The 26,247-nt window shown below is 37.6% G+C and overlaps 1 protein-coding gene across 2 annotated transcripts in view; it reads right to left on the bottom strand.

Annotated features, from left to right (window-relative positions):
- Window positions 1-26,247, bottom strand: part of ABCC4 (ATP binding cassette subfamily C member 4 (PEL blood group)) — a 145,671-nt gene that overhangs the window by 61,950 nt on the left and 57,474 nt on the right. For both annotated transcript variants that reach the window (XM_085057595.1, XM_085057602.1), the window contains exon 20: window positions 2,335-2,414. In XM_085057595.1, the coding sequence (XP_084913721.1) occupies window positions 2,335-2,414 (80 nt within the window). The remainder of the gene's footprint in view (window positions 1-2,334; window positions 2,415-26,247) is intronic.

The following is a 26,247-nucleotide window of genomic DNA, read 5'->3' as shown; positions in this document are numbered from 1 at the left end:
TTTTTTTCTTATGGATAGAAGTGCATTAATAATCAACAGTAAGAACCTAAATTTTCTTTTCTGATGCCAAATAGAGCAGGAAAGCTTTGAAACACAGTGCCTTTTTTATAGTATACTGGACTTGTAAAATCTACTTTGTTTTTTGGAAAGCAAAAACTTTTCATTTAAAAAACAAACTCCAGAATTTGACAAATAACTCAATAGCCATTTTAAAAGAAATGCATAAATTAATTAAGATGAAGGAAAGCATTTACCAAATGTGGTTTACAGTAGGAGCTTGAAAGAAGAAAACAATCACATCTAGAGAAACAGCCTTCACACTTTCATTCCAGAGCAGTCCAGCTTCAGAAAGCACACACTGCCTAAAGTATCTATACACTGGTCAAATCACTAGGTTTTCCAATCTGCTAGTAGATGTTTGGGTCCTCTGTACCATGTGCCATGCACACACAGCACACACTTTGTCAGGTTTCTTTTGAAGCAGATCAGTTTGTTCTGTCAAAAGTAAGACAGTGCAATTCTCAAGACAGCTTGCTTCAGGGTCTGCTCCCAAAAGGAAGTATGGACAAGATCACACCAATTTTGGCTCCCTCTGGTTTTGCAGACTTCTGTAGCATTTTCCCAGCATATTCTGCATCCTCAGACAACCCCACAAGCCTTTAAACCACATGCCAGGGCATGCAAAACAGCCACTCAGTTTCTTGCTATAAAACCACCATGGCAAGTGGGTCTTGCAACACAACTCTCACAGTAGTGTAAGTGTACAGAACTAAGGAAAATGGCCAATCATTTTATCTCAGGATCACAGAGGATGCTCTGGCGATGAGCAGGACATAGTGCAGTCTACTGTAAAAGGGACACACTAATGCACATATAAACCCCTCTGGTCCTGAGGACAAGCACACTGTGCAGACTAGATGGGTTTGACTTTGTGGATGGAAACCGTATGCTAAGGAAAGAGAATAAGGATTGCATGACAAACTGAACTTCCAGTCAAAAAGAAAGGCACATATGTATAGTCTCAAGAGAGCTGAAATAAAATAATATATTCTGTCTAACAAGACAGTTAACAAGACTGAAGAAAACTTGGAATCTGTACCAGAAGTAAAAGAGCATTGTTTTTATAGAAAAACTATATTGCACTTTCAAGATTAATTTAAATTAAATTAAATGGGCATGAACTAAAAATCCTAACATTCACTGTAAGCAACTCCCTAACTCACAAAAAAACCCCAACTGCTGTAATTGATAGGTAAAATACACCACATTCCTTTCTTCCCCAAAATGACACGTGGCACAGTAAAGTCTGAAAAACAAGACATACACCTCAATTTCAGATACTTCACTAAACTACAAAAAATACTTTATCTTAATAAGCATTTTTACTAACTCCTAGGAATAATTTTTTTCCTATTTTCAAGAGTTCAGCAAGAACAACATGATAAAACTGCTCAACCTGAAATGTCTTTGGTTTATTTTTCAGTAAGTCAAAACAGAGTTTACATCCCGAATGAATTATCTTTCAGAGATGAAGCAAAGCTAGCAAAATCACCTTAAGAAACATTTCTGACTTGAGCATGACAGGTGTGGATCCAGATAATCCACTAAAACTTTTTTTAATCCAGCCTCCATAATTCTGTGTATTCTGTGATTCACATTATTTTCATACAGTATGATCATTTTTTTTCAGATTTATCCTCCTGCAATTTTTTACGAGAAAGATTAATAGCAACCGCAACAGAAAAATTACCTTGATGTCATATATAATCCTTTATCATTTCACCATCATCAAAATTTCGATGCTTTGTCCATCTTTCTTTTCTGCAGCAACTTATTTCACTTGTTCCTATTAAGGTTATTATATTCACCCTATTACTACTAATCTTTTCTTTGTAAATAGCCACACCTATTTTAATCCAAAATGGTGTGGTAAGCATTTGATTCTTTGTGGAAGTAGACATGTAATTAGGTTAATCTGTGCTATCTTTTCATGTGAGCTGATTGTTTCTTTACTATGGACATATTTCTTGTAACAGCAATAAGCTTGCCAGATTGCCTGGAGGCAAATCAGGAGCAATTTACCAAGCATGTAGCTACTATGAACTGAAATCTTGACATAATAGCAAGCTGTGTATAGCCACTCCTACCTGCCAGTTATTACTCATGTTAGCTTTTTACTGACACGTTAAATTTCAACCGCACCTTTCTTTCACAAACAAGTACTTTCATTCAACTCAGCTACATTTGTGACAAATAGCTGATCTTCAGCAAAGCATACAGGAATCTAAATGCAGAATGCAGTACAGAAGTCTTTGTCAGTAGCAACTGAATTACCTGCACAAAGTCCAGGAATGTCAACGGAAGCAAGTCATCCAAGTGGCCAATATCTTTGGAGAAACGATTTAAGATTCTTCCTATAGAAACAGGGTTGAGAAGAAAAGCAAAAGGAAAGTAAATATCATTCCTGAAAAGATCCATGTTTTACAATTTCAAAAACAATTAAAAGGAAACAGCTGGACTCTAAAATAAAAAGACAATTTTGGAAACCCCTATGAAGGGAATCTTCTACAACCACTGCAATATATTTTGAAGAAGAATAATTTTTTACAAATGCCTTCTACCCAAATCTAAAACCTTTACTTAAAAAGCTAGAAAAAAAAAATTAACTGGGCTTTTAACATAATATGCCAACAGAATTTAACAGGTGAAACACACATTCTTTATACGCTTAATATGTGCAGGTAAAGGTTTACAGTTCAGACAACATAACGCAAGTTTCATCAATCAACATCAGCCAGAATCTGCTCCTACCCTTGACTGAAACTCACTAGTGCATGCACGTCTCAGATAGATCATAGCTGATCTAACTGATCTTTTTTAGCATTTCTCTTTTCAGCCCTCAACGTTATACATGGATTCAAATTGCAGGCGTTTCTTAAATAAAATGTGAGATAGATTTGCATTCATGCAGCCTTACATTTACTTATTCAAAACCTTGACAATACTGATCTTTATTAAAGCTAATAAAACGATTTTTAATCTGCTGTCAGTGAAGCATTTACATTTCTCTATTTTCCCTAGTTCTACTTGAGTGAAAAAAATCAGTTATATGAAGAGTTCTTTAATAATTAAAGTCACAGCGCTGCCACCCATAAGTGGATTAGTATCTTTCTCTATTAATCAGTATCTCTACTCACCAGGAAAGAAACCAAACCAGGGATGGGAATCTGGCCATTTCTAAGGTGTGTGATGCTCATACATGTAGTCACAATGCTTTTTTATCTGCATATATCTTGATTCAATTATATTTTTAACTGGTACAAACATATTCACTGCACTGGCAACAAAAGACTTTTTTTTTCCTTTTCAAAGGAGCTCATTAAACTGAAAGCAGTTAAGTTTAAAGTTCCCATGGAGAGTGTTGGAGACGTAATCTAGAGATAAGAGATACTGAAGTAACTTCTGCAGCAACCATCATGCTAGTTTTCTCCTCACAGCTCTTTTCCATTCATTCCTTTTTTAAGGCAATTTCTGTTCCACACCAAACAATACATAAAATATTCTCTCCTCAGGTCTGGGACATGACTCCAAAGAGAGATATTGGCGGCAAAGAGCTTGTCCTGCAGTACTTTACTACCCAGTGCAGTTACTTAAGGCAGTCAACAGCAGAATTCATCCTAATTTTAGGCTTTGCATACAGAGAGGAAGGGTATACAGCAGCACAAGACTCAGAAAAATCTGTTTCATCTTTTTCTACTGGGAATAGCATGTGGGGATGCTCCCTTTCACTTATATCGCGGTAGATACATCAGAAGGAAGCCCAAGGCAATTTTTTTAAAACTTTCTTTTTCCCATGATTTTCTTACATGGAGACTTGTAATAGAAGAGTGACGAAGCACATGCTGTAGCTAAGGCTTCTTAATATCCTTAAATATCACATTCTAGGTTATTTTCAAATGAACCAAGACTTCACTGCCAAAAAAGAAAATCATTCAAAGAGGTTAAATGCTTCCTGTTGATAGGGCTTTCCTTAGCAGTGTGTCCAGGAAGGGCAGATAAGGGAAACTAGGTGGAATAACAGACTATGCTCAGGGTGTTAGAAACCTGTTTCCAGCTTTGTCACTTATCTTCTGAGTGACTTCACTTTATTTTACAGAGCAAGGAGTATAGCAAGGAGAGCTGACAGTGCTAAGCCCCTCCATGAAAAGCTGTGAGACCCACCAATGATGAGCTGCACACAAGGACAGAGGATTCCCACGGCAAGCAAACCCCACCTTAATTCAGCCTAAGAATCTCCCTTTGCTTCTTAACCCCAAGTAAGTTTTATATGTAGTGGTTTCAGACTCACATAAGAAGCCATTGCGCAAAGGCCATCCCAAGTGACACTGCCAGGAGGTAGCAAGGTCACTCAGGCTGGCCACTTTCCATGGTCACAGCACAGGTCAGGCCAATGCTGGCACCTCCAGGAATCAAGCAATGCCTTTACCATCTCCCTCATCACAAAAGTGGAAGAGCACATCTGAGCATGTTCCTGGAAAAGTGCTGTGCTTACTCTCATTTCGTACAAAACTGACAAGGTCTTAAGTGCTAGAGCAGAGAGGTCACTATAAAACACTTGGCTGTTGAAAGAGATTTAATTCCTCGGTCATTTCAATTCCAACAGTATTCTGGAGTTCCCTCCCCTGAGAGTTCTATTGAAGATTCACCTGTTAAAGTTGCTGCACAGAGACATTTGCAGATTATGAGGCTTCAGTTCTGGAATTTTTCAGCAATTGACAGACTATAATACAACACAGTATTTCACCAGTCCAACTGCCTGACCACTTCAGAGGTGACCAAAAGTGACAACATGTTACTAAGGGCATTGTCCCAATGCCTCTTAAACAGTGACAGGCTTGGGGTATCAACCAGGAACCCTGCTGCAGCTTTTGGCCAACACCTTGATAAAGAAATGCTTCTAATGTCCAATCTGAATCTCCTCCAGAGCAGCTTTGAACCATTCCCTATCCTGGCTATGGGGGAGAAAAGACCAGCAGGAGGCTGTGACAACCTCCAACCATTTCTTGAGAAAGTGTCAGTGTTGCAACAAGGAGAGCTTTAGGCTGCATGCATGACACAGATCTGTCCTGGTGCTATCCATCACCAAAAGCTGGCAGAGATACAGATGAGAGCTGCAGAATACCTGCCTTTGTCCTGCACATTAAGAGTGACTGTGGCAATGTTCTCCTCCTCTTCCAGTAAAGTTCTTTGAGCAATATGGTCATGAAAGAAAACCTAGTTAACCCAGGCTGTCCCCAGCAACCCCTGGTTTCACTGTCTCTTCCGTGTTACCACCAACCACCAACTCCTCCAGTTTCCATAGGTAATCACCCTGCAAATTAATTGCCAAAACTGTACTTTTTTTAACTGCCTTATGAAATTGTTAGCGATAATAATGTTTCTACAGCCTCTGTTTTGACATTTTGTGAGCTGCCACTAGGAAAGTGGAAATTAATCTGATGTTATCAATAAAACATGAAAACATCTTTTAATCTGCCTAATCCTCTTTAAAATGTAAATACAGTAATTCTGTAAAATGACTAAAATTTGAGTGAGCAAGAGAAATGGTATATGAAAAAGACAAACCCTGGAAACTGGAACCTTTCACAGTCCACCTAATACAATTAAAGAGTGACAACATGAATCAGCTGCTTCCCAAATAAACATTCAAGTGAGTCTGTGGTAGCAGAACTTCATTGTTTTTGAATTTTCAAGTAACGGAAAAATCAGGCCATTTAGTGTTTGCACACAGAAATTCTGGAAAATGACACCCGAAGTCATTAAGACTAAGAAAATACTTTGCTTCTTGCTAAGAGGTCTGTATCTCCTTCCTATACTGTTTATCCAGTGACCATTAATGCTTTTCTACAGCTAAAGGCAAGCAACAAACCCACAAGCCTTAGCCTTATTTTCGTCATTGCTGTTTTTCAATTCTATTATCTCAGAGACAGCAGAAGAGAAAATACAAGTCTGGTGATGTATTTCAGATCCAGTTCACACAGATGTAACTGAACTGGCATTTTATATAGCATGTCCTACACAGAAGAAAGCTAGAGTAACCCACTAAAGCCAGCAAGTTCCTTCACCATATAGCAGAGACAGCAATGCACCTCCAAGAAGAAGTGTTATGCTTTGGAAATATCCACAAGATGCCCCACAGCCATTATAGTATTGCATCCGAAGCAATTGCTTCATTTATAAAGATGTCTACAATACACGAGGTCTATTTCACAAGGTATGAAGAAACAACTGTTTCCACTTACAGGAAGCACAGTAAATCAGTGACTTGCTTATGCATTATTAAGCACGCAAGAGAAAACATTCCAGATATGAAAGTTGAAGTACCTATTTGGAGTCAGGACTCAAAATGCTTACAGTTATGACTACAGTTTCTACTAGCATTTGCAAACCTAACTTTTGAGAATGATTCTTCAGACTACAGAAACTGTTGCACCTGCTATTCAAGAAGGCAGGAGCTGCACAATTTTCGTGTCCCCTCACCCTGAAAATTACATTTTCTCTCCAAAACCTTTAAATCCTTTTCTCCTACACTTACAGACTATCAACACTACCTTCCCACCATAGTTTCTATTTCCAAAAACCCCAAACTCCTGAAGTAAGCATCTCTCAGATACAGATAGATGCCAAGAAACAATAATTATTAGATCAGTCCAGCATACCCAATTCACAAAAAAATTTAAGCTCCCTTAATACCAACATCCTTTACTTATCCCAGCAAGGGGCTACAAAAGCAAAAAGAAAATACTACATCTAAAACTTGTAAGTGAAATTTCATGAAACCACTAACAAAAAAATAAATCAAGAATTAAGTATGCCAACAGAATCCAAACTGGTGAATAGTGTCTGCTATTTCAATCACTCAGCCTTCCAAGTGGTGTGCAGTGTTAGTAACAAGGTGCAAAAGGGGACGTGCTCTCTTCAGCAGTCTTATGTTTGTTTTTACATCAAATAACTTAATCAGAACACACACTGTTGTTAGATTTCTTCCGAAGTAATTAAATAACTATTCAATGCCAATTAATCACAGTTAAATACGGGTCTGTCACCAAAGTGCTATGTACACATTTCAGACTATTTAATGGTCAAATACTTGGCAGTATCAAAGTTAAACAATGATTCATTAAACCTCCTCCCCTACACAATAGTTAGGCTAAACTTGAAGTGAAAGAATCAAACCTCTTTTGTCCTCCATGAAAAAGGACATCAAACCTCAGTATGTGATATTCTTTTCTTCCTCGCTCTGTAAACTGCTTTAATTGCATGAATAGGAATGTGTTCAGGTGCTACAAACCCACTTTGCTTCTGCAGGTGCCTACTGATACTTTGGAATAGATGTTCAAACCTATCATACAAATAATGAAAACACTTGACTGTGCCACACCTTTTTAAAATGTTTATACATACTTTATCATAAAAGAAATATAATCCAAACTGAATCAACACTCAAGACGTAAACACCAGAAAAGGAATTTTTTTTTAAACAAGAAACTAGGATCCTCCTCTGGAACAGCCAAATGCCATCCATAGTATCCAATGTTGTGCAACCTAAATTCCAAGGACCCTAAGAGCAACAGTACATTATTTCTAAATGTATTTGGCATTTCTAGTATACTTTGTTGGCAAGGGCATGTACTGAAATACTTATGTGTAACACAAGAGAGTAGGCACATTGATTTTCTATACCTTGCAATGAGTTTACAAAACCTTTTTACCCACTTGCTTCATCACACATTGCAGAAATACTTTGTCACTACTTCTCTAGTTCACTGATTCACCTCTTTGGGAAAGAAAAAGGGTTTAAGAAAAGGGCCCTCTACAGATAGAAAGATTTTGCCACTTGTGTGTGCATGTGTGTGTATGGGCACACACTCTCAGAATGTTTTTCCCCTGGGAGATCAGGCTAATCCTCAGTGCAGGCAATTTTAATTGCATCACACTTTTTATTTCAATATGCAAATGTTATTAATAAATACTGCTTTGCATAGTAATGTAAACACCTCCATAGCAATTGGCCTAAATATCCACCTTCATGTACTTCATTTACTGGGGGAAAAAAGATATTCAAAGTTTCTCAATCTACTGTGAAACAGCGAAGACAGAACATCCCCACTGCCCAGCCTCCATGAAGAAAAAGTGCCATTATCTTCCACACCTCGTGTAAAGGCAACTTGTAGTGCTAAGAGTGGATTCAAAAAGTCACTTAGTCATTTATGTGCAACTAAATATAAGCAACCCTGACTGGAATTGCACACACACTTGAAGGCAGTCATGCCACAAAGATGCTCAACTGGGCTGGGACAACCCATAACTTGGATGGATCCGTGTCAATCCCAAAGCACACACTGTGCAGCCACTGGCTTTGCTGAGCAAGCAGAACCTGCTGTGTACCTCACCCCACTGACACCACGGCACCGCCCTGGTCACCACCGCCTGCAACAGCCACGGCGCAGCGTGGGCTTCCTGACCCCAAACAGAGGAATGGTGCACTCCAACAGCCCCAGTCACAGCTCAGAAAAACAAAGTCATTTTAAAATGGATGCCTCGTAGCAAAATAATGCTCTCAAGTGTATGTGTGGCAATAAAAGCACACTCAAAAAGTAGGAACAGAAGAAATAGCTGTACAGAACTGGGTACATTTAAACGCCCATCCACTTAGCTACATTGAACACGCTTCCCACTCTGTCTGAGGTACAAACTGACAGCTCCCCACATATCTTGCTGTTAAGCCATGGCATTCAGTGACTGATAAGCCTTTACCCATGCTCAGCTCACACACACACACACACACACACGTACACACAGAGCAAAAAAAGAAATTAAAAAAAAAAAAAGTACTGCAACTACAAGCGGCCTGCCGTTTCATCAAAGCAATGACAAAGTGGATTGTCTGTATCAAATGTTGGCAGGAAGCAGACATTACATCAACCTTGTAAAATACAACTATGAAATCAACAAAATAATTAAAGATGGATTACCGACTTTGAAAGGAATTGTAAGTTTGTGAAATATTTCTTCAGAAAGAAATCTGGAAATGCATCTCCTGCATAGCTGTCAATTACTGATCTACTCTGGCTTTTCTTCCATATTTCTAAAAAGAAACGTCAAAAGGTCTGTTATCTTTTTTTAATATATGTTTAGCACCACATGTCCACACAAACTGCCATATACAGCATTGCTGTCTTCCCCACAGGCATCCTATAAATATAAATAAGAAATTCTACCCCATTTTTTTCTTTAGCAGCCTGAAACTGATAGGAATATTATCACTTTCTTAGACATTTGCAAATAGGCACAGTGGTGCTGGGCCAAAATATGCTGAGCTCATAATATCCATTTATCTAAACTGCCAGCATGTAATGAATTCAGGTGGGATGCCTTCTGTACAAATTAATTTACTACTTGAAAAGGACTTTTTACACAAATGCTGTCAAACAAGAAAACAGTTAGGAAACAAGAAGAAAACATGAACACTGTGTTTGATCTTATTTTAAAGTGTAGGATTTAAAGAAAGAAGAGCAACTATGATAAAGATAAGAACAGAAAACAGGCTTCTTCGGAAATGAATGTTTATTTTTACTGCTGATGGAGGCATCTACATTACCTAGTATGAATACACTGATCCTAAATGTACAGTTGCTTCTGGAGCTTTCTAGTCCACACATACTATTGATGGGAATTACCCTGCTGTGGCAAACCAAAATAGGTCAATGCTCCATACAATTTTTTTATCTCTTTGGTAATTTATGTGGTACAGTTGATGTGTCCTTTTTTTCTTGGGTGTACTCAGAAGAGCACGTGTATCAACATCTGTTATCACCATTTAAAGTCTCCTCACATAAGATACAATGCAGAAATTGTGTCTCAAGTCTCAATTAAAAACAGAAGCACACAAAGGAAAAACCTCTTGATTGTGTGGAGGAAGTGAAGGAAGTGTAACTTTCCTTCTTTCTGAAATTGCTTTCATGACAAATCTCAAAATACCTTCTGCATCCTGCCTTTCTGATTGTATCTCATTACCAATTGACTAAGTTGGTGACAATTCCAGATAAAATAGCATTTACAAAACAGAATTTAACTTTGGTGCTGTATTATACTTGCTAACAAAGTGATCTCTTTTAAAAAGTATGCTAGAGCTGGGATAAAATATTCATTAGCAACTTTCTAATTCTTGATCCATGCAATAATACTCCCATCCCAATATTACACCGATTTTCTTTTCTTTTGTAATTGATTGTAAAAGGAAGTTTCAAAATCATCTAAAAGTACAAACTTCTGGCAATGTATAAAAGATTTATCCTACAACCTGAGTACAAAACTACACCTCTGCTTCATAATTATAATGACAATGGAAGCAGACACCCATACTCCTCAAATCCCTGGAGCAATACCAAACTCCTAATATGTAATCCTGTGGTGAAGATTGCCAGAACAAAGTTCTAACCATTGTAGAAGTTAAGCTCTGGATATCCACTCTGTTCCTTTCAAAACTCATGCACTGAAGCTATATTAAATTACCCTCAGTTTAATGAAAAAAATTCTACATTTAAACACACCAAAACAAAAAAACCCCACAACCTAAAATGAAGCCACCAAATCTAACATACTGCCAAAATATAGCAGAACTTAACTTCTGCCGCATACTGCAACATAAGAAACATGATTTTAAAGTCCCATTTTTAAGGGACACAATCCAACTGAACAAAAAATAAAGGCACTTCTACAGAGGAGGGGGGTACAGGAAGAGTTCCAACTGGCCTCTTTACCCTTTCTGAAGGGAAAAAATATTAAAAATGGTAAGCATTTGAAACTTCTTATCAATTGGCCTTTAAAAAGATGTTAAGTCACATACTACCAAAAGAATTTTCTGTTGATTTACACCACCTTCTTCTTCTTTTTTATATATAAAGTTAACCTACTTCAACTTCTCACCACAATGCAAAGCGAAGTATAATAGAAACCTGAAACATTATCTACAAAATGTAGTCTTATACTTTCTACTAGCACGATTATGAATTTAATTCTTCACTAAAATATTCAACCACAAATACACCCAATTCTGAAAGAGCATTTGTGTTGTCTAGTTCTTTCTGCTACAAATCCAATTTGGGTTGAAAATATGTCCCAAGTGTTATTTTGCTGGAGGAGGGGTTTACAATAAATTAAACAGAATACTGCAAATCATGATGGACCGAAATATCTGAAGAGTATTTTGTAGCTGGAATATTTACATGAGAGGAGAAAAACAGCTATTAGAGCTATTTTCATATTTGGGGGATATATATAAAAATATATCAATGCAAGAATTAAAATAAAAATGGAAATATATGTCACCTTTCTGGTAAGGCTTTTCCAACAACAAAACGGATTTTTCCTATGATATTTATACCATCAAGACTTGATTCAGAATAGGCTTTAAATACCGCATTTCAGAAAATAGTGGGATAGATCTCACATAGCTCTTGCAAATCTGCTCATACTTGTTGCTTTTCTTACCATTCTAAATCCTAAAACTAATTCTCATAATAAGAATCTTTATTTTTAATGTTTCAATGTTTTCCTCTTCCTCCCCCCTTTTTTAATTGGTCTTGAAGCTAGAGGAGCTCAGTTATCACTCCAGTCTAAAATGTCAAGAAGTACAACATTACTGAATATAAAGCATTTGACTCCTGAAATCTTAGTTGAAACTGCTATCTGGCCTATATGGTTATCATTTTGCAAACAAATAATATGCGGTATTTTACCAATCTTATATATTCAGATCCCCATTCATCTTCTTCCTTTTTTGAAACCACAAAAGAGAATTCTATAGGGACTACTTTTGTGAAAGCCAAGCCAAGACTTCTGGCCTCTACCTAGCCCATCCATGCTGAAGATGAAGCCTATGGACATGTCAAAAGGCAGAGGCATTTCCCATCTTCATCTGACTCTGTAAACCCTTCTCTTCTGCTTGGAATGCTCCTTCAGTTTGATCCTTCACTTTTCTTTAGCTTCGGTTTCTTTTTTTTTCTCTCCTCGTCTGGAATACATGATTGTTTGGAAAGGAGGGATTCTCTCTAAAGTTCATTCATTATTTACTCAAGCAATGATTCCTGAAATACATTTTCCTTTTTAACTACTCCTACTATAAAAAAAATTGGGAAGTAGAAAAAAATTATTAGAAAACCCCATGGGTTTGGCTATCCAGAATGCACAATGGATAACACCGGATGATTTTCAGTGGATTTTTTCCTGCCTCACATGAAATGTCATTACTAGAGAACTCACGAGAAATTCTGGTATAGCCATCAGAAAGCTCATTAAGTCTGCTGTGCAAATAATCACAGCATTTCCTTGGAAAATTTGCTCTATGTTAAAGAATACACACCTCCTACCCTCATGCCCCGTGAAAATAAGTATTTCGCTTCAATTTAGGACTTTTTAAACCACATGTTGGTGGAAAGTCACATAACATTTGGAAACAACTATATTCACCACTTAGGTACCATTCACAAAATAAGACACTGTGAAACATGTCATTGTGTTTATAAAGGTACAGCCAAGCCCAGGGGTCAAGACTGACAAGAGAGGCAAAGGTGTGCCAGAGATCCACAGGAATGTGTTATTTTTATCACATGGAGAATGCACTGAAGGTGGGTCACCCACCTCTCCAGCAGGCACGCTCATTCTCTACTACAGGCACTTTGGCTGTGGGTGTCCTTCAGTCCCTGCTCTCACAGCTATTCATCCTTTGGAAAAATCAGTAGAAAGTATGGCACCAGCAGAAGGTAAATGGGTGCTGATTACTGAAGGCTACAGCAATCAGCATGGAAGGGACTACAGCTAGAATGGCATCCTTTGGTATTTTGGGGAGGCCTAATTTAGGGCACGGAATGGATCCTTTCCAGGGAAGCGAGCTGTAGGGTGTAAGGAGGGATGACTTCACCTACTCTTCTGTTTTGTGGCTGGCACCAAATTCCACTTGCAATTCTTGCCTCAGAAACAACCAAAAATATTTTCTCTCAGAAAAGACGAAGGCAACCACAGCCCAAGATTTTTATTCTAGCATGGAGTGTTGTCCAAAAGAATACACATATAGTCTGGCAATGTATTTCCTTGGGCCATTGGCTTCTGGGAAAACAAAATATCACTACAAACCTCTTTACAGCCTAAACTATAATTAACAATACTTAAATGAAATCAAATGAGATAAAAACCCCAAATACAACCTCTTCTCTACTGTATTTTATTTATTACATCCATTACATTAAAAGAAAGACATTTTAATAATTAAATTATTAAATGCTAAGCATTTTGAAAAGTTATATTGCACTGCCTTTGACTCTACTGTACTCCTCTACTGGGCAACTATAAGAAAGCTTCATCTCAGAAACAAAAAAGAAAAATACACTAGGAATAAGCAGCTACAAATGAGAAGTAGCTGCTGACCACACTAAAACATTAGTAGTACATAAATCAAAACCAAAGAACCTTTAATGTTTATGTATAAACATACCTTAAATAAATCCCTGTAGATTTTTTGACAGCTGAATGCTAGAGGTTAATTTATTTGAAAACATATGCTTACATATGTTGCTTAAAATTTAAAAAAAAAACCCTATAATTTTGTATTTTTCATTGCTTTTAAATAATGAGGAACTTAGAATGATAAATATGTTAGCAGCAGTATTTCTTCACTTCTCTATGAACAGATGAAACAACTCACATGAAGGAGGAAAAAAATTACTTGACTGAACTGTCATTCAAGCAGAAGTGAATACAATTTACAAACTCTTTTAAATGGTTTTGTTCAGTTCAAAGACAGACTTCACTGTGAAGCTCTGATTTACAGCTGCCCAGCACTACGAACTCATAAAGAAATAAACAGGCTAAAATAGAAGAGTGCTGCTCACTACAAGGGACTCCTGAGAACGTTGCCATTTGCTGTCTGCATGGCAGAAACACCCAGAAGAGGATTAACGTATGTGAAGCAGGAGGCAGAGCCTCACTAGGATGCAGGCTGGACCATCACGTAGCCAGCAGCATGCCCTGCCCTGAAGAGTCTGTTGTGTCAGCTCAGAGAAACCAACACAGAAGGAATAACGAGCTAAGGGAAGACGGAGCAGTAAGCTGGAACAGAAAGTTGCAGGACGAGATATGTTTTCAAGTACAGGAACACAAAGGGGTCACGGAATTAATGAGTTTCCCCACCGATATGTTTAACTGCTGTCAGTGTACTGCGGTTACAACGCTACTGGTGCATCTCAACAGATTATTTTAAGATGAAAAAGTGCAGGCCTGTGAATGAATTTTAGTGCACAGTGAGCAGGAAGTTACAAAGATGTAAGCATTAAAGATAAACAAGCAAAATTATGAGGGAGGGATTTAAAAACATTGGAATGTGCCAACAGCTCCAGTCACCAGGTGCAGAAGCTTTGCATGGGGAGAAGGCTAATGCTCAAACCAAGTCACACTCCTGCCTACAGCTCCTGTTAGACTCCCTCACAGTTCATTGGGGCTGTAAGATTAAAAAAACAGTATTCCCTCCATCTGGCCCTGGGGAGCATCTGCAAGACACAACTGTCAAGAGACAAGCTGGCAGTCACATAACTCACCAAAGCTGGGGCCTTTAGATGATGAGAGAACTTTGTGTACATATTGGTTTGGGTTTGCCCTGCTTGCATGTGTCCTCTCCTTCACCCTCAGTTTCACTCACTACATATCCACTCCCCATTTCCTCTCCTCTCTCTTCCTTAAACATTGCTTCTTCCATTCCCCTTCATCATGGAATGGCAAAAGGTAAAAATGCCAACCCATGCACAACCAAGGCACAAAGCCCAGCACAGTGAGACATAGGCTAGAAGTGTGGAAGAGCTGGGGACAAAGCAAGTGAGAACAGAAGGTGAACCGAAGGTGATTGCACCACTTAAGACCAGAAAAGTGCCTGAACTGATGATTTGGAAAACAGAGTGTCAAGAGAGCCAGAAAGAGAGGTGAATAACAACACATGAGCCGTAAAGGCAACAGAAAGGGTGTTCCACACTGAAAAATATAGGAAATACAGCAAGTGAGAGATCAGATTCTGAAATAGCTCCCGAACTAAAATGTGGAAATCAAAAAGATACTGTCACCTGAAGGAAGATGGCAAAGTGCATCCAGGACGTACTGCATAACCATAGGCACATACAGACTACTCATGAGGTTGTACTCTGACAGACAAGGCAAGACTTACTATCTCTTGAACGTGATGTCTTTTGAAAACAATTCAGAGGATTTTACCCTTGCTTTAAACTGCTCTTACAGGAGCATATTTCACTCTGCTAACTTTAGAACTGCCGGGTAAACCGATGGTTGTGTCTCCTTAGAGTATACTCTGATTAGTGTGCTTAATTTCATTCACACAGGGTCTTAAGATTTCACAAGACCAATTAAGATTTCAGGCAAAGGAATTATAAGTAAAAGTTATATCTTTCTTTCTTCAAAATATGCCCGTCATTCCATCTTAACAGTTCACTTATTTATGCATTGATTTTGCTTTCCTGATACCCATTTTCACCACAATTTGGTTTGGTTGCATTTTTATATCTAGCAGCTTTTCTGCTGAAACTAGAACAGACACATTATGATGAAACAACTTCCAGGACTGCAACAAACAGAACAACTAGCGCAGCCATGTAAAGACTATGGCAAAAATACATATCACTCAAGTATCCATATCCAATACATAAACCACTACTAAATCCTCTAATGGACCTGAAGCACAAGCTATATTTTGTAAAATGCACTAAAGATTTTGTAAATAATCACTGATCCTAGTCTGACCCCAGACACTTTGGGAAAAGTTGTTTTAAAACAACAGCTTTAAAATTACTCTGCATTGAAAAAGACACCACATTTCTGATAAAGCGTGAATAAAATGGAAAAATACATACATAATAATGAAAGCTAATGACAGAATATCTTGTGGTTTTGTTTCCCTCTTCACAAAACAGCATGAGCACAGAACTCGATTCTGGATCAATTTGTGGATACATCATTAAAACATATGAAACAAGACTATACCTCCAAGCAAAAAAAACACAAAAGGCACAGTTGGGTTAATATACCAAGCACTATTAAAATTACAGAGTAATAATTAGTAACAACTTAGCACAGTAGTTTATTTAATTACAATATTTGGGGAACAAATGTTGGCTCTGATACGTATGTCTTCAAAATGTAGCTTAACTTTAGAATGCATATGAAAAGCATCCAATAAACTTTTCATCACAGCTGAATGGTATTTACAACACCTCTTAATTTTCCGAATGTCTGTTTTGTCCTTGCCTGACTCTAGGGAAGAAGTTCTTAAATAGCTGTTCACATTCCTAATATGAACACTCAATTCCTAAAGTTCTTAGTGGTCAACTATAGAGTGGTCACGCCTTCAGGAATGGGTCACAAACAAGTTTAAGTGCTTGGATCATTCTAAAACCTTTTAGGATCTTCTGGACAATTGCAGTTTTGTTTATTTCTTTCTTTTGGTTTTCTGAAGAAAGGAAATGGAAATGCGCCTTGACATCAAGGTTTTGTAACATTTCATAATCCATTTCAAATTCCAGATTTCATAATCTGGAAAACGGTCATATTACAGTTGGTAGACAGAATGCTGGACTTATCAAACAAAAGTATCTAGCACAGCACATGTATGTTCTACGTTCCAGAAGGTTCCTTACTTCAACAAGGCACCACACTCATAGCTGCAGAAGTCTCTCCACAATGGACCACCTGGCACAATTAGGACCCAAATTAAGTCAAGACATCACAAATTACCAGAACTAGAAATTCAAATAAATATTGAAAACAAATCCGAGTTATGCTGTAAAACTGCATCTCTCAAGTGTTACCACTTGCATGGGTCACATTCTTTCCTCCTCTGCGCATTCAAACACTCAAAGGACCATTATGTTCAGAAAAGAGATCCTAGAAGAACTGGAAAGTTCTGACATCAGACAATTTAAACTAGCTGTGAATCCCCTTGAGGAGGTATGAATCATCTCCGAGGTTTAAATTAGATTATCAACCAAGTGAAGCAGCACAGTAAATATACAATAAAAGATGAATGCCTACAGGAAAATAATTTTTGCCCCTAGTGGCAGATGCTTGAACTTTAAAGGATCTGAGACTAAGCTCTTTGTCTAAGCCTTCCTGACAAAAAACAACTCAATGTTTTCGGTTGGTCCAACTTTGCTCCACATGCCACATGAAAACAGCATCTAAACCCTGTAAATGAAAGTATATTGTCACTTCTAAACCGATTGAGGATCAAACAATTTACAGAAACCAAGACTTATTTTGCTGACAATTAAGCTCTATCACCAAGACTCGAGACTCAATGAAATTTGACAATTGTGAAGAAAAAGGCTTTTGTCTGAATAAGTCTGAAGCATTTGGAAGAATCAACAGAAAATCAGAAGACCAAATTAGATCGAAAAGACTTTGAGGATAAAATTCATTAATTAAAATTACTGCCTTCCTTGCTCTGTTTCCTCTCTGAATTGCTTTAGTATCACAACAGAAAGGCATAGAGCAAAAGGAAAATTTGGTCTAAGCAGCAAGTGTTACACCCATCACACTTCCTCTTACACCCAACAGCACTCTCTACCTTGCTGGTCAAGTTCCGTTAGGAAGAGCCATCACCCCTTTAAAGATGAGATGAAAGACAAGTATAAATCTCTGCTTTACACCAATGTTTTTTTCATACATACATGTATGTACATACATACATACATACAGTCAGAGGTATGAAAGGTCTTTAAAGCCATCTTCTTCCATGCTGAAGCTCATCACATTTACTCTGTAGTAATTCAGATACAACCTAAAGCTACCAAAGTGCTGCAGGTCACTAGCTGGAACAGTATTTTTGCATCTCCTCCTGAGAGAGCCAAAGAATGAATGTATTCTTCTGTTCTTCCAAGACCCACAGAATCAAGGAAACATAGAATGGGGCCTGGGTTAAAAGGCACCTTAAAGGTCACGTAGTTCCAAACCCCCTGCAGTGTACAGTGACACTTTCCAGAACCTGGCTTGAACACTTCCAGGGACAGGGCATCTACAGGCTTGTCTGGACAACTTGTGCCAGTACCTCACTACCCTAACAGCAAGTAAGTTTTTTCTTAATATCTAATGAAAATGTACTGTCTTTAGTTGTATTAACTTGTTATACTTTTGCCCATTTAATTGAACAATATGTAAGATTTCTATTCAAAACACCTCCATGCCTCCTTTAAAATTAATAACAAGTACTCAACAAGCATTGGAACATCTTGCATCTCATGAGAAGTACAAACAACAGAGGCAGAGCACGAAGGCATTAACAAATTAAGCAGCGCTCACAGCACTACATTTTAAGCTAAAAACATCGCAGATCATTTCAGAAACCTGGGAATTTGCATTCAACTGAATGTTTGTGTCTCTATTAAAAGTACATAATAATACTGCTTTAGTAGGTGGCTAAGATGGGACAAAAATTAATTAAATCCTATTTTTCCACAGGAACATTTCTATTTTTCAAGCAAACAAACACTTCTGGAAAGCGTCAGATTGGACATTTCCACTCTTGAACACTCAGCAGGTGAACAAAATCATCTGTATAAGCCCTCATAATCTTAGAAAAACACTTATTTCTGAACAATCACTTCTAAACACTGTCCTTAAGCCTTTGGTAGTAGCTGAGCAACATTGGTTATTAAATTGAGGTGCAGCAGAGTTTATTTTTTCTTATCTGAATTTTAAAAAATACATTGGAATTGTTTTTTCCATATTTTCTCTTGGGGATTTTTGGGGGTTTAAATATAAGCAGCATTCAGTAAATGGCTTTGAATTCAATATTAAATCTTACTTGTAGCTTAATTATGAAAAAGATCATTGTCACTACATATTTGGAATATTAAAACTTGTCAGCTTTATAAAAACCTCAAGGCACTTTTTTCTCTCAAATTTGTCTTTATTTTGAAAGCGCTTCTTAGATAAGATTTCTTAATATTAGAATAAATCTAGCATAACTAGTTTTCTGTTGAAAATATTGAAGAAAAATAATATTCTCTCTATATTGTTAGTTTAATAGAAAAAAAAACGACACTTCTAAAGCTAAAACCATCTGTATTTCCCAGTTCTGAGACTATAAATTTACAGAAGTTTCTGCAGGTATCTTTTGTCTAAAGGAACATCCATTTTTTTTGCCTCCAATGGTAAGGGAACATTAGCTGACTAAAGGTAGGAACTGCCAACTCTTCCTTAAACCATTTTACCATTTTTTAGTCAGGAAATACCAAGAAATATTCTGGAAAGCTAACTGTAATTGTTTACTTTTGGCTGGTTGTTGAGACAGGAGAGAGAAGAATTGTTCTTCTATGAGGGGACTGGGGAATTAATGAAGGGAGAAGGAACAAAGTATTATACTAACCTCATGAGGTTTTATATATACATATATATACATATAAACATACATTAAATATATGGTTAATTTTTTCTCTTAATCTAAATGGTACATCCCAAATCCTGAAGACTTTAAGATACTCATCCTTAAGCACAGAGAGAGCTAGCCACCCTGAACCCTCATACCATAGTGGATAGCAAAGACAATTTTTTTCCGGAAGGATTTAGAGCAAAAAACTAACACTAGTGTTCTCAATAATGTCCTGGAAGAGTCTGCCTCTCTATCACATACCTGGTAAACCTAAGCTCATGTTAACCCTTGCGAATACCCTTCTTTGCTTGGCTGTTCCTCAGTACACATACTCATCAGTGTGGAATCCTGAATGGCTGGAAAACAGAAGTAACCATGGGTTTGAAGAAGTTTTATTATTTCATGCCAGAAAATTGCATTTTTTTCTTACTGAATAAAAGGATAATCTTAGCATAACAAAGATGTCATTTGTACTTAATACTTAACTACAACTTAACCAAGTGACCACCATACAGCAAATCTGATCTGAACAAACACAGGAACCCCAGCACTCTACTTTGGTTTTAGTTTCTCCTTCCGTAAACTCCAAGAAAGTTAAGCTCCTATCTTACTTGGCTGTCGCTGTTGAGCAGCTAGCAGAGTAAGGAAGTCAGTTCTCAGTGGCAAGAAGGAAAAGCCTTTATTGTTTTGATTTCATCATATATATAGAGTTTTCAAAAGTCACCCAGATTGGTCAGTCAAAAACCTCCCCCTAGGCCTGATTGGCCAGGTCTGCACCGTCCAAGTCTTGGGACACTGTTTTTAATAACATCCAAACCTTATCTTTATTTATAAAACACAAAAGGATTTCTCATGGGAAAGACCTGTGCTAGCCACACTTGACAAGCACAGATTTTCTCATAATTACAAATTGTAACAAAACCAGAAGGTTCTTCATTAACTGCTTAGCATCTAGGATAAATTGCCCTATTTCACTGAGAGGGAAGAGAAAGCAAACACCAGTGGTAGACAGCAACAGTACTTCTGAAACTGTCCATTATCCTGTGTAATGAGAAGATTGCTGCATACGAACCATTAACATTCTAAACCAAATCTCTCTAACTGAAGACAGACATCACCTTTTCTCTAAAGATCAGCATGACAGAGTATAAACAAAAAAGTAAGTGCTCTGGAAGAACAGAGGAAGAAGACAGTGTAAAGTTTACAGCTTTAAGTATTCGCATTGAAATGAAGAGAGGGGGAAAACCCCAACACTGAGCAAATGCCCCTGGCATCTAATCATTTACTGTCCTCCTGGCACACCCTAGAAAGGATGGGGCAGGAACAATATTCCTGAATCAGAAATTAATTATAACATCTTAAGAACAGATGCAGGAATTCTGCCTAAAATGTAGACTAAACTATTTATTTTGGGTTGTGAACATTCAAACTCATGAACATGAAATTATGCTGAGAAATGAATACACACAGGGACAAAGAAACATGTATTCCCAATGAAGGGAAGCTTACCACAAAGCAGAGTGTTTTTTCTTGCCTACACACGAATTAGCAATATTCTGCATTGCACATCATTTACATATTAAACAGACAATAACTTCACTGAGAAAAGAGAGGTTTACCACACACACGCACAGAGAAATATCATCAAATCTGATAAAAAGAAAACTGAGGAAGAGTTAGACCATCTTTCCTCCATCTTTTATTCCTTGTAATTGCTAGCAAGAATGTCCAAGTTCCAAATCTTCACCTTCTCAGACTTCCAAGCACCTCCAGATTATTCTGCACTGTCTGCCCCAACACTAATTCAAGCTAGTGAAGATTTATGCTTGAAACAGGGCAGGAAAAGTAGCATTCCTGGACACAGAAAGCAGAAGATGAATTCAGGTACATAGTGGATGAAAACTGACCAGAACCATGTCATTGGACAGAAAAACCATGACCGTATGAAAAGTTTAATTCCAAACTCCCTTTGAATTTTCAAATGTCATAAATGTTGCATAAGTAGCACATGATAAAAGCTCAAGTTTGAGAAATATTAGTGATCTTCATAGTATTTATTTAACTGGCAAATGTGTAAGGATTGGCAAATGAGGGGATCCTACAGCTGGAAGACAAACAGGTCAAAAGTCATTCTCAAGTCTTCTATAACAGTGCAAAGTCCAACACAAAACAAAGACCACCTCCTGAGCAAAAAAGGCACTGTACTGTGGACCAAAGAGCTGAGAATGAAGACTCTGCCATCTTTCTGCCATACAGCAGCTTGCTTTGCGTGCTGGCTTTGTGAATACAACTTCCTACCCAGCATTAGGTGAGTAATGGCTAAAGCAGCCCCAGCCTTTCTAGACTTTTCAGAAGCCACCTCACTCCACAACCTCCCGTTGGGACCACCACAACTAAATATTCTGAAATCAAACCATGGCAAAAAAGTATGTAAATAACAATCAGCTGGGAAAAATGCTCAACAGAAGCCCGAATTTAAATGAACATTAAAACAAACCTCATACAAAAAATGAACTGGCAGTTTCCAGTTTCAAGCTACTCACCTCAAGATCTGTATTGCCGCAAGCAATAATTAATGTCCATTACATACTACCACTCTAATTACACGACTATTGTCCAGTAACTAATAAAACAAACAAACAAAAAATGTTCTTCATATGCTTGACGCTATTTTAGAACACTTTGAAAAGCTCTCATAAGGCCGGTAGCTGTTAACATATACAGCTTGTAATAATGTTGCCCTCTCCAAATACAACATTATCTTCTATAAAACTACATCAAAAATCAAAACCTGAAGGAGGTTCTGCATATGTTTTGACCAGAATGCATAACAAAAAGCCCCTGACAAAATACCTAATGATTCTGATGAAAGAAAATAAATATCTGGGGAAGACAGGGTGGAAGACAGCAAGTAATGCTGTATTGTACTATCTGTAAATAACTTAAAGTTTGTATTTTTAAACTGAATAACACACTGAAGTCAAGTTCGATTCAATACCTCTGCTTCTGCTGTTACTTCTATTCTTCGGGTTTTATTCAGGATTGCCAAAACAGGCAGATTCACATACAACAGCCATTCTTTTCTATACTAAAATTTAAATTTTGGATCAAGAAGTGCCTTTTGTTTCCAAACACTCTACAAGATCACCACAGGCACAAACTAATCTTCACTTGTTGCATAATCTGCAAGATGCTGGCAATCTGAAAAAAGAAAAAAAAAGTAAAAGAAAAAAAACCAAAAAACCCAAACTAATTAATTCACCCAGATGCTGCAGTGCAGATTACCTAGGATCATCTGGGAGAAAGAATTCTGTGCAGTATAAAGCAGAACAGTGCTAATGAAATGAGTCTGCACTGCGACAGTGCTTGTTTTATTTTAATTTCCAGCTACTCAGATTAAACAAAAAAAAAAACCCAAAACACCCCATCAAATGGGCTAGTTTTTCTGCAAACACCATACTGGTCTAACTGTGTCTGTGTGTCCATGAGGAGCAGCAAAGGAAGGCTATGGCACAGCAAAGAGCCCAGGAGAGCCAAGCTGCACATGGCTTTCACCACGGATGGGGGAGCCACATGTTCAATGCTCACATTAAATCAGAGAGGGGGAAGATCCGGGCTGCCTTCCCCACCTTCCACAGATGTGGTCTCACCACCTGGCTATTCATTACCACTGCCCAGCTCTTCTACAAAGTAATTTATTTTTGGAAACGCTTATGCCTTGGTTCCAAGGTGGAATGAAAAGAGTGTTGGTAAGTTCTTCCTCACTTCTCAAAAATGTTCATTTCCCATCCAAAACAGGCATCCATGAACAGCAAGAGAGGACATTCTATCCATATGGCACATCCAGTCTCCGCTATCCACAGCAGTCATAGCAGCACTCCACAATTTTTAAACAGATTAAAAATAGCAAAAAAAAAAAATTTAAAACAGTTATATCAAAACAAACAAACAAAAGATACTCCATTTTGGGTTATCTCTGAAAGCTTATTTGTAGCTGCATCACCTCAGCTGGGCCTTTTTTTTTAAGCCCCTTGCAGTTTTCCATCAATATTACAGCAGTCTCTCCCTCTGTTTTCAAGTGTCTCCAACCAACATTTAGCTCCTCATTGCCACAAATCTCACCAGAACATGATGCCATCTATGCAAGACTAAAACAAAATTTTGTTTTTATTTTCCCACTACACTTGCAGGCAAGGGATGTCTCAGAACAGCTTCCGTGCAGTCTTCTAAAGCCAGTATTTTTAATTAGGCTTCTCTGTCTTGCTCGACATTCCATGCCTCCTTTTTGCTCGGCTGAGGTGGGGTGAGAGCAGCTCTCTCTGTAGCTGCTTCAGTAAATGAGAACACTGGACTTTGCAGTATCTGGGCAGGTCAGCATATGGTCAGAAATGAGTTTCGCAGCAGGCTGTTTTTCCCACCAGGAGATCTTAATGTGAAGAAGATAGAAAATCCCTATGAAGGGAGGCAAAATCTTGTGCCGGGAAAGCAAGAGACTGCACTTGGAAGTGGCTGTCAGTACAAGCTTCACGCTATTTCCCTATCAAATAATGTCTCGTCCCCTCCTACAAACAGCTTTTCCGTAAACCTTTTAATTTTATCTCCTGTATTAGGCATAAATGGGGTGAGCTCTGACTCGGTGAACTGAGAATGTAATGGGCTTGTCTCATCGGTTTATGGCCAAGTTTCATTCAATTATTACTGCAGAAAAGAATGGGATACAGTTGAATCGAGTTACACTAATAGATAATAAATGTAAACATAACTCCAGAGTGCCATTTACTAACTTTAAAGACAACTCCTATAGCAATCAACTTTATAAGACTCCTGACAGAACCATAATGGTGATAAAAACACATGGAAGCATAAGACTATTTAAACTCTTAACAAAGCCATGATAATACTAACAGTAAATGAGCAACTCCCATAAAATATCATTTAATAATCACGCCCTGATAAGATTTAAAGTACATATCGCCATTGTTATACGAAAAAACATTAAAGGGTTTTTTCTTTAACACATGTAGCAACCTAACAGGTTTTAATTACCACACCTACTTCGGTGACGAGCTGTTCCACTCAAACACCCAAATATAATATTTACAACGTTGTGTGGTTGTTAAGGATCTTGATGATTGATGGAACCCATTGTGTTGCCATCTTAATAACAGCAAATGCAAGTGATTACCAACACGGAAGAGAGAATCTGTGTTTTTATTTTACAACAAAAGGCTGTCCTGTAGGGACTTCTTTTCAACGTAAACTAACAAACCTGCACACATGTGAACGCGCTTTAGAGCTTGGCACAGAGCAGAAAACAAAGCCTCTGCTGCTTTAAGGACAATGTATGTTGTTGTATTAGCTTAAGAGAACGTGAAACCTGTCAAAAGAGCTGGCATAGTTTTTCACAAACCTGCAGAATTCATCTTGACCACAAGGATATATCTGAAAACTGCATCAGAAAGATAGCACAGATCTTGTTTCCAACAAAAAAAAGAAAGCAATTGAGTCATTGAGTCAAATAGGAACACAATACATTTCCTGGCATTGCTACTGAATATTTATATCAGTGACGAATGAGAGTACAAACGAAGTATCTTAACATGAAGCTTTGCCTTGTTAACTGCATGATATGCCAAAACACCACCTACTGTAAATCACACGGTTTAAGACCAGTATTTCTTGTTTAAACATGCTACTTGTTCAGCAGAATCACTTGTGTGAACAAGCATACATTAACGTACACTAACTAGAGCAGTTTCACTATCCAACTGATAAAGTATAATTTAACAACCTCATTATCAGCATTGTAATTTTCTGACTGCTGAAATACCATATTCGTTGCAAATATTATATGGTTGAAACACTTTAACAACATTGTCCATTTGACGCTTCTGTCAGATAAAATGCAGATAGGCTTTTGTGCATTGATGAACATGCTTTTAATCCTATAAAGAAACTTTCTCTGTCAAATTATAACCATTTCAACACTTGATTTATGAACACCATAATTAAAATCCTTATGCCTTAAAGAAAAACAAACTCTTCATTACAACAACAGCTTTCTTCCACATTTTTATCTTTTTATATTTGGAGTTTGCTTTCATGTGCTGCTATTAACTATCAGTTTAGCATGTAATTTCTGGCTGCCAAAACCAAAAAAGAATATTTCTCTTTATAACCTGGTCAAATCTCAATGTCTAGGTAAGCACTCAAAGGGCTCAATGTTTATTTAATGCTTCCACAAAGCATTTGTGGGGGAAAAAAATCTGTTAATTTAACAGGTGGAGGACAACCATCACACAATTCATTGCTTCTCATTTCCAAGAAGGCCAAGAATGCTGTAAAGGCTGCCAAAATACTTCTCCTCCTATGAACTGTCAGAACCAAGAGTTTGGAGAGATACAATTGGGGGGAAAAAAAATAAAAGCTGAATTTGTGTTGTGATTCTGGTTCAATTTAAATTTTAGACAGAACCTCTAGAAGGCGAAGAGATTTCGATTTTATCTAACAAATTAATGCATATCCGTCATTCCTTCTTACAGCACCCATCAGCAGAGAAGCAGCAGGTTTCAGCTTCCTAAATTCAATGCAATTCAAAATTACACACAATTTACACTAAAACTACCATTACTGAAAATGATGCTGTTACACATTAGCATCCCTTCTCTAATCTCTGTCCCTAAATCCCAGAGAAGAACAGTTCATTTACAAGCTAAGCAAGTAATCTTGAATCAAATCCTGAAGCTTGTCAAAACCAGGATTCT

Source organism: Lichenostomus cassidix, chromosome 1 (assembly GCF_008360975.1).
Source record: "Lichenostomus cassidix isolate B80296 chromosome 1, HeHo_3.0, whole genome shotgun sequence".
NCBI lineage: Eukaryota > Metazoa > Chordata > Aves > Passeriformes > Meliphagidae > Lichenostomus > Lichenostomus cassidix.
The sequence above is the reverse complement of the archived record's forward strand: the minus strand, read 5'-3'. Positions and strand labels throughout refer to the sequence as shown.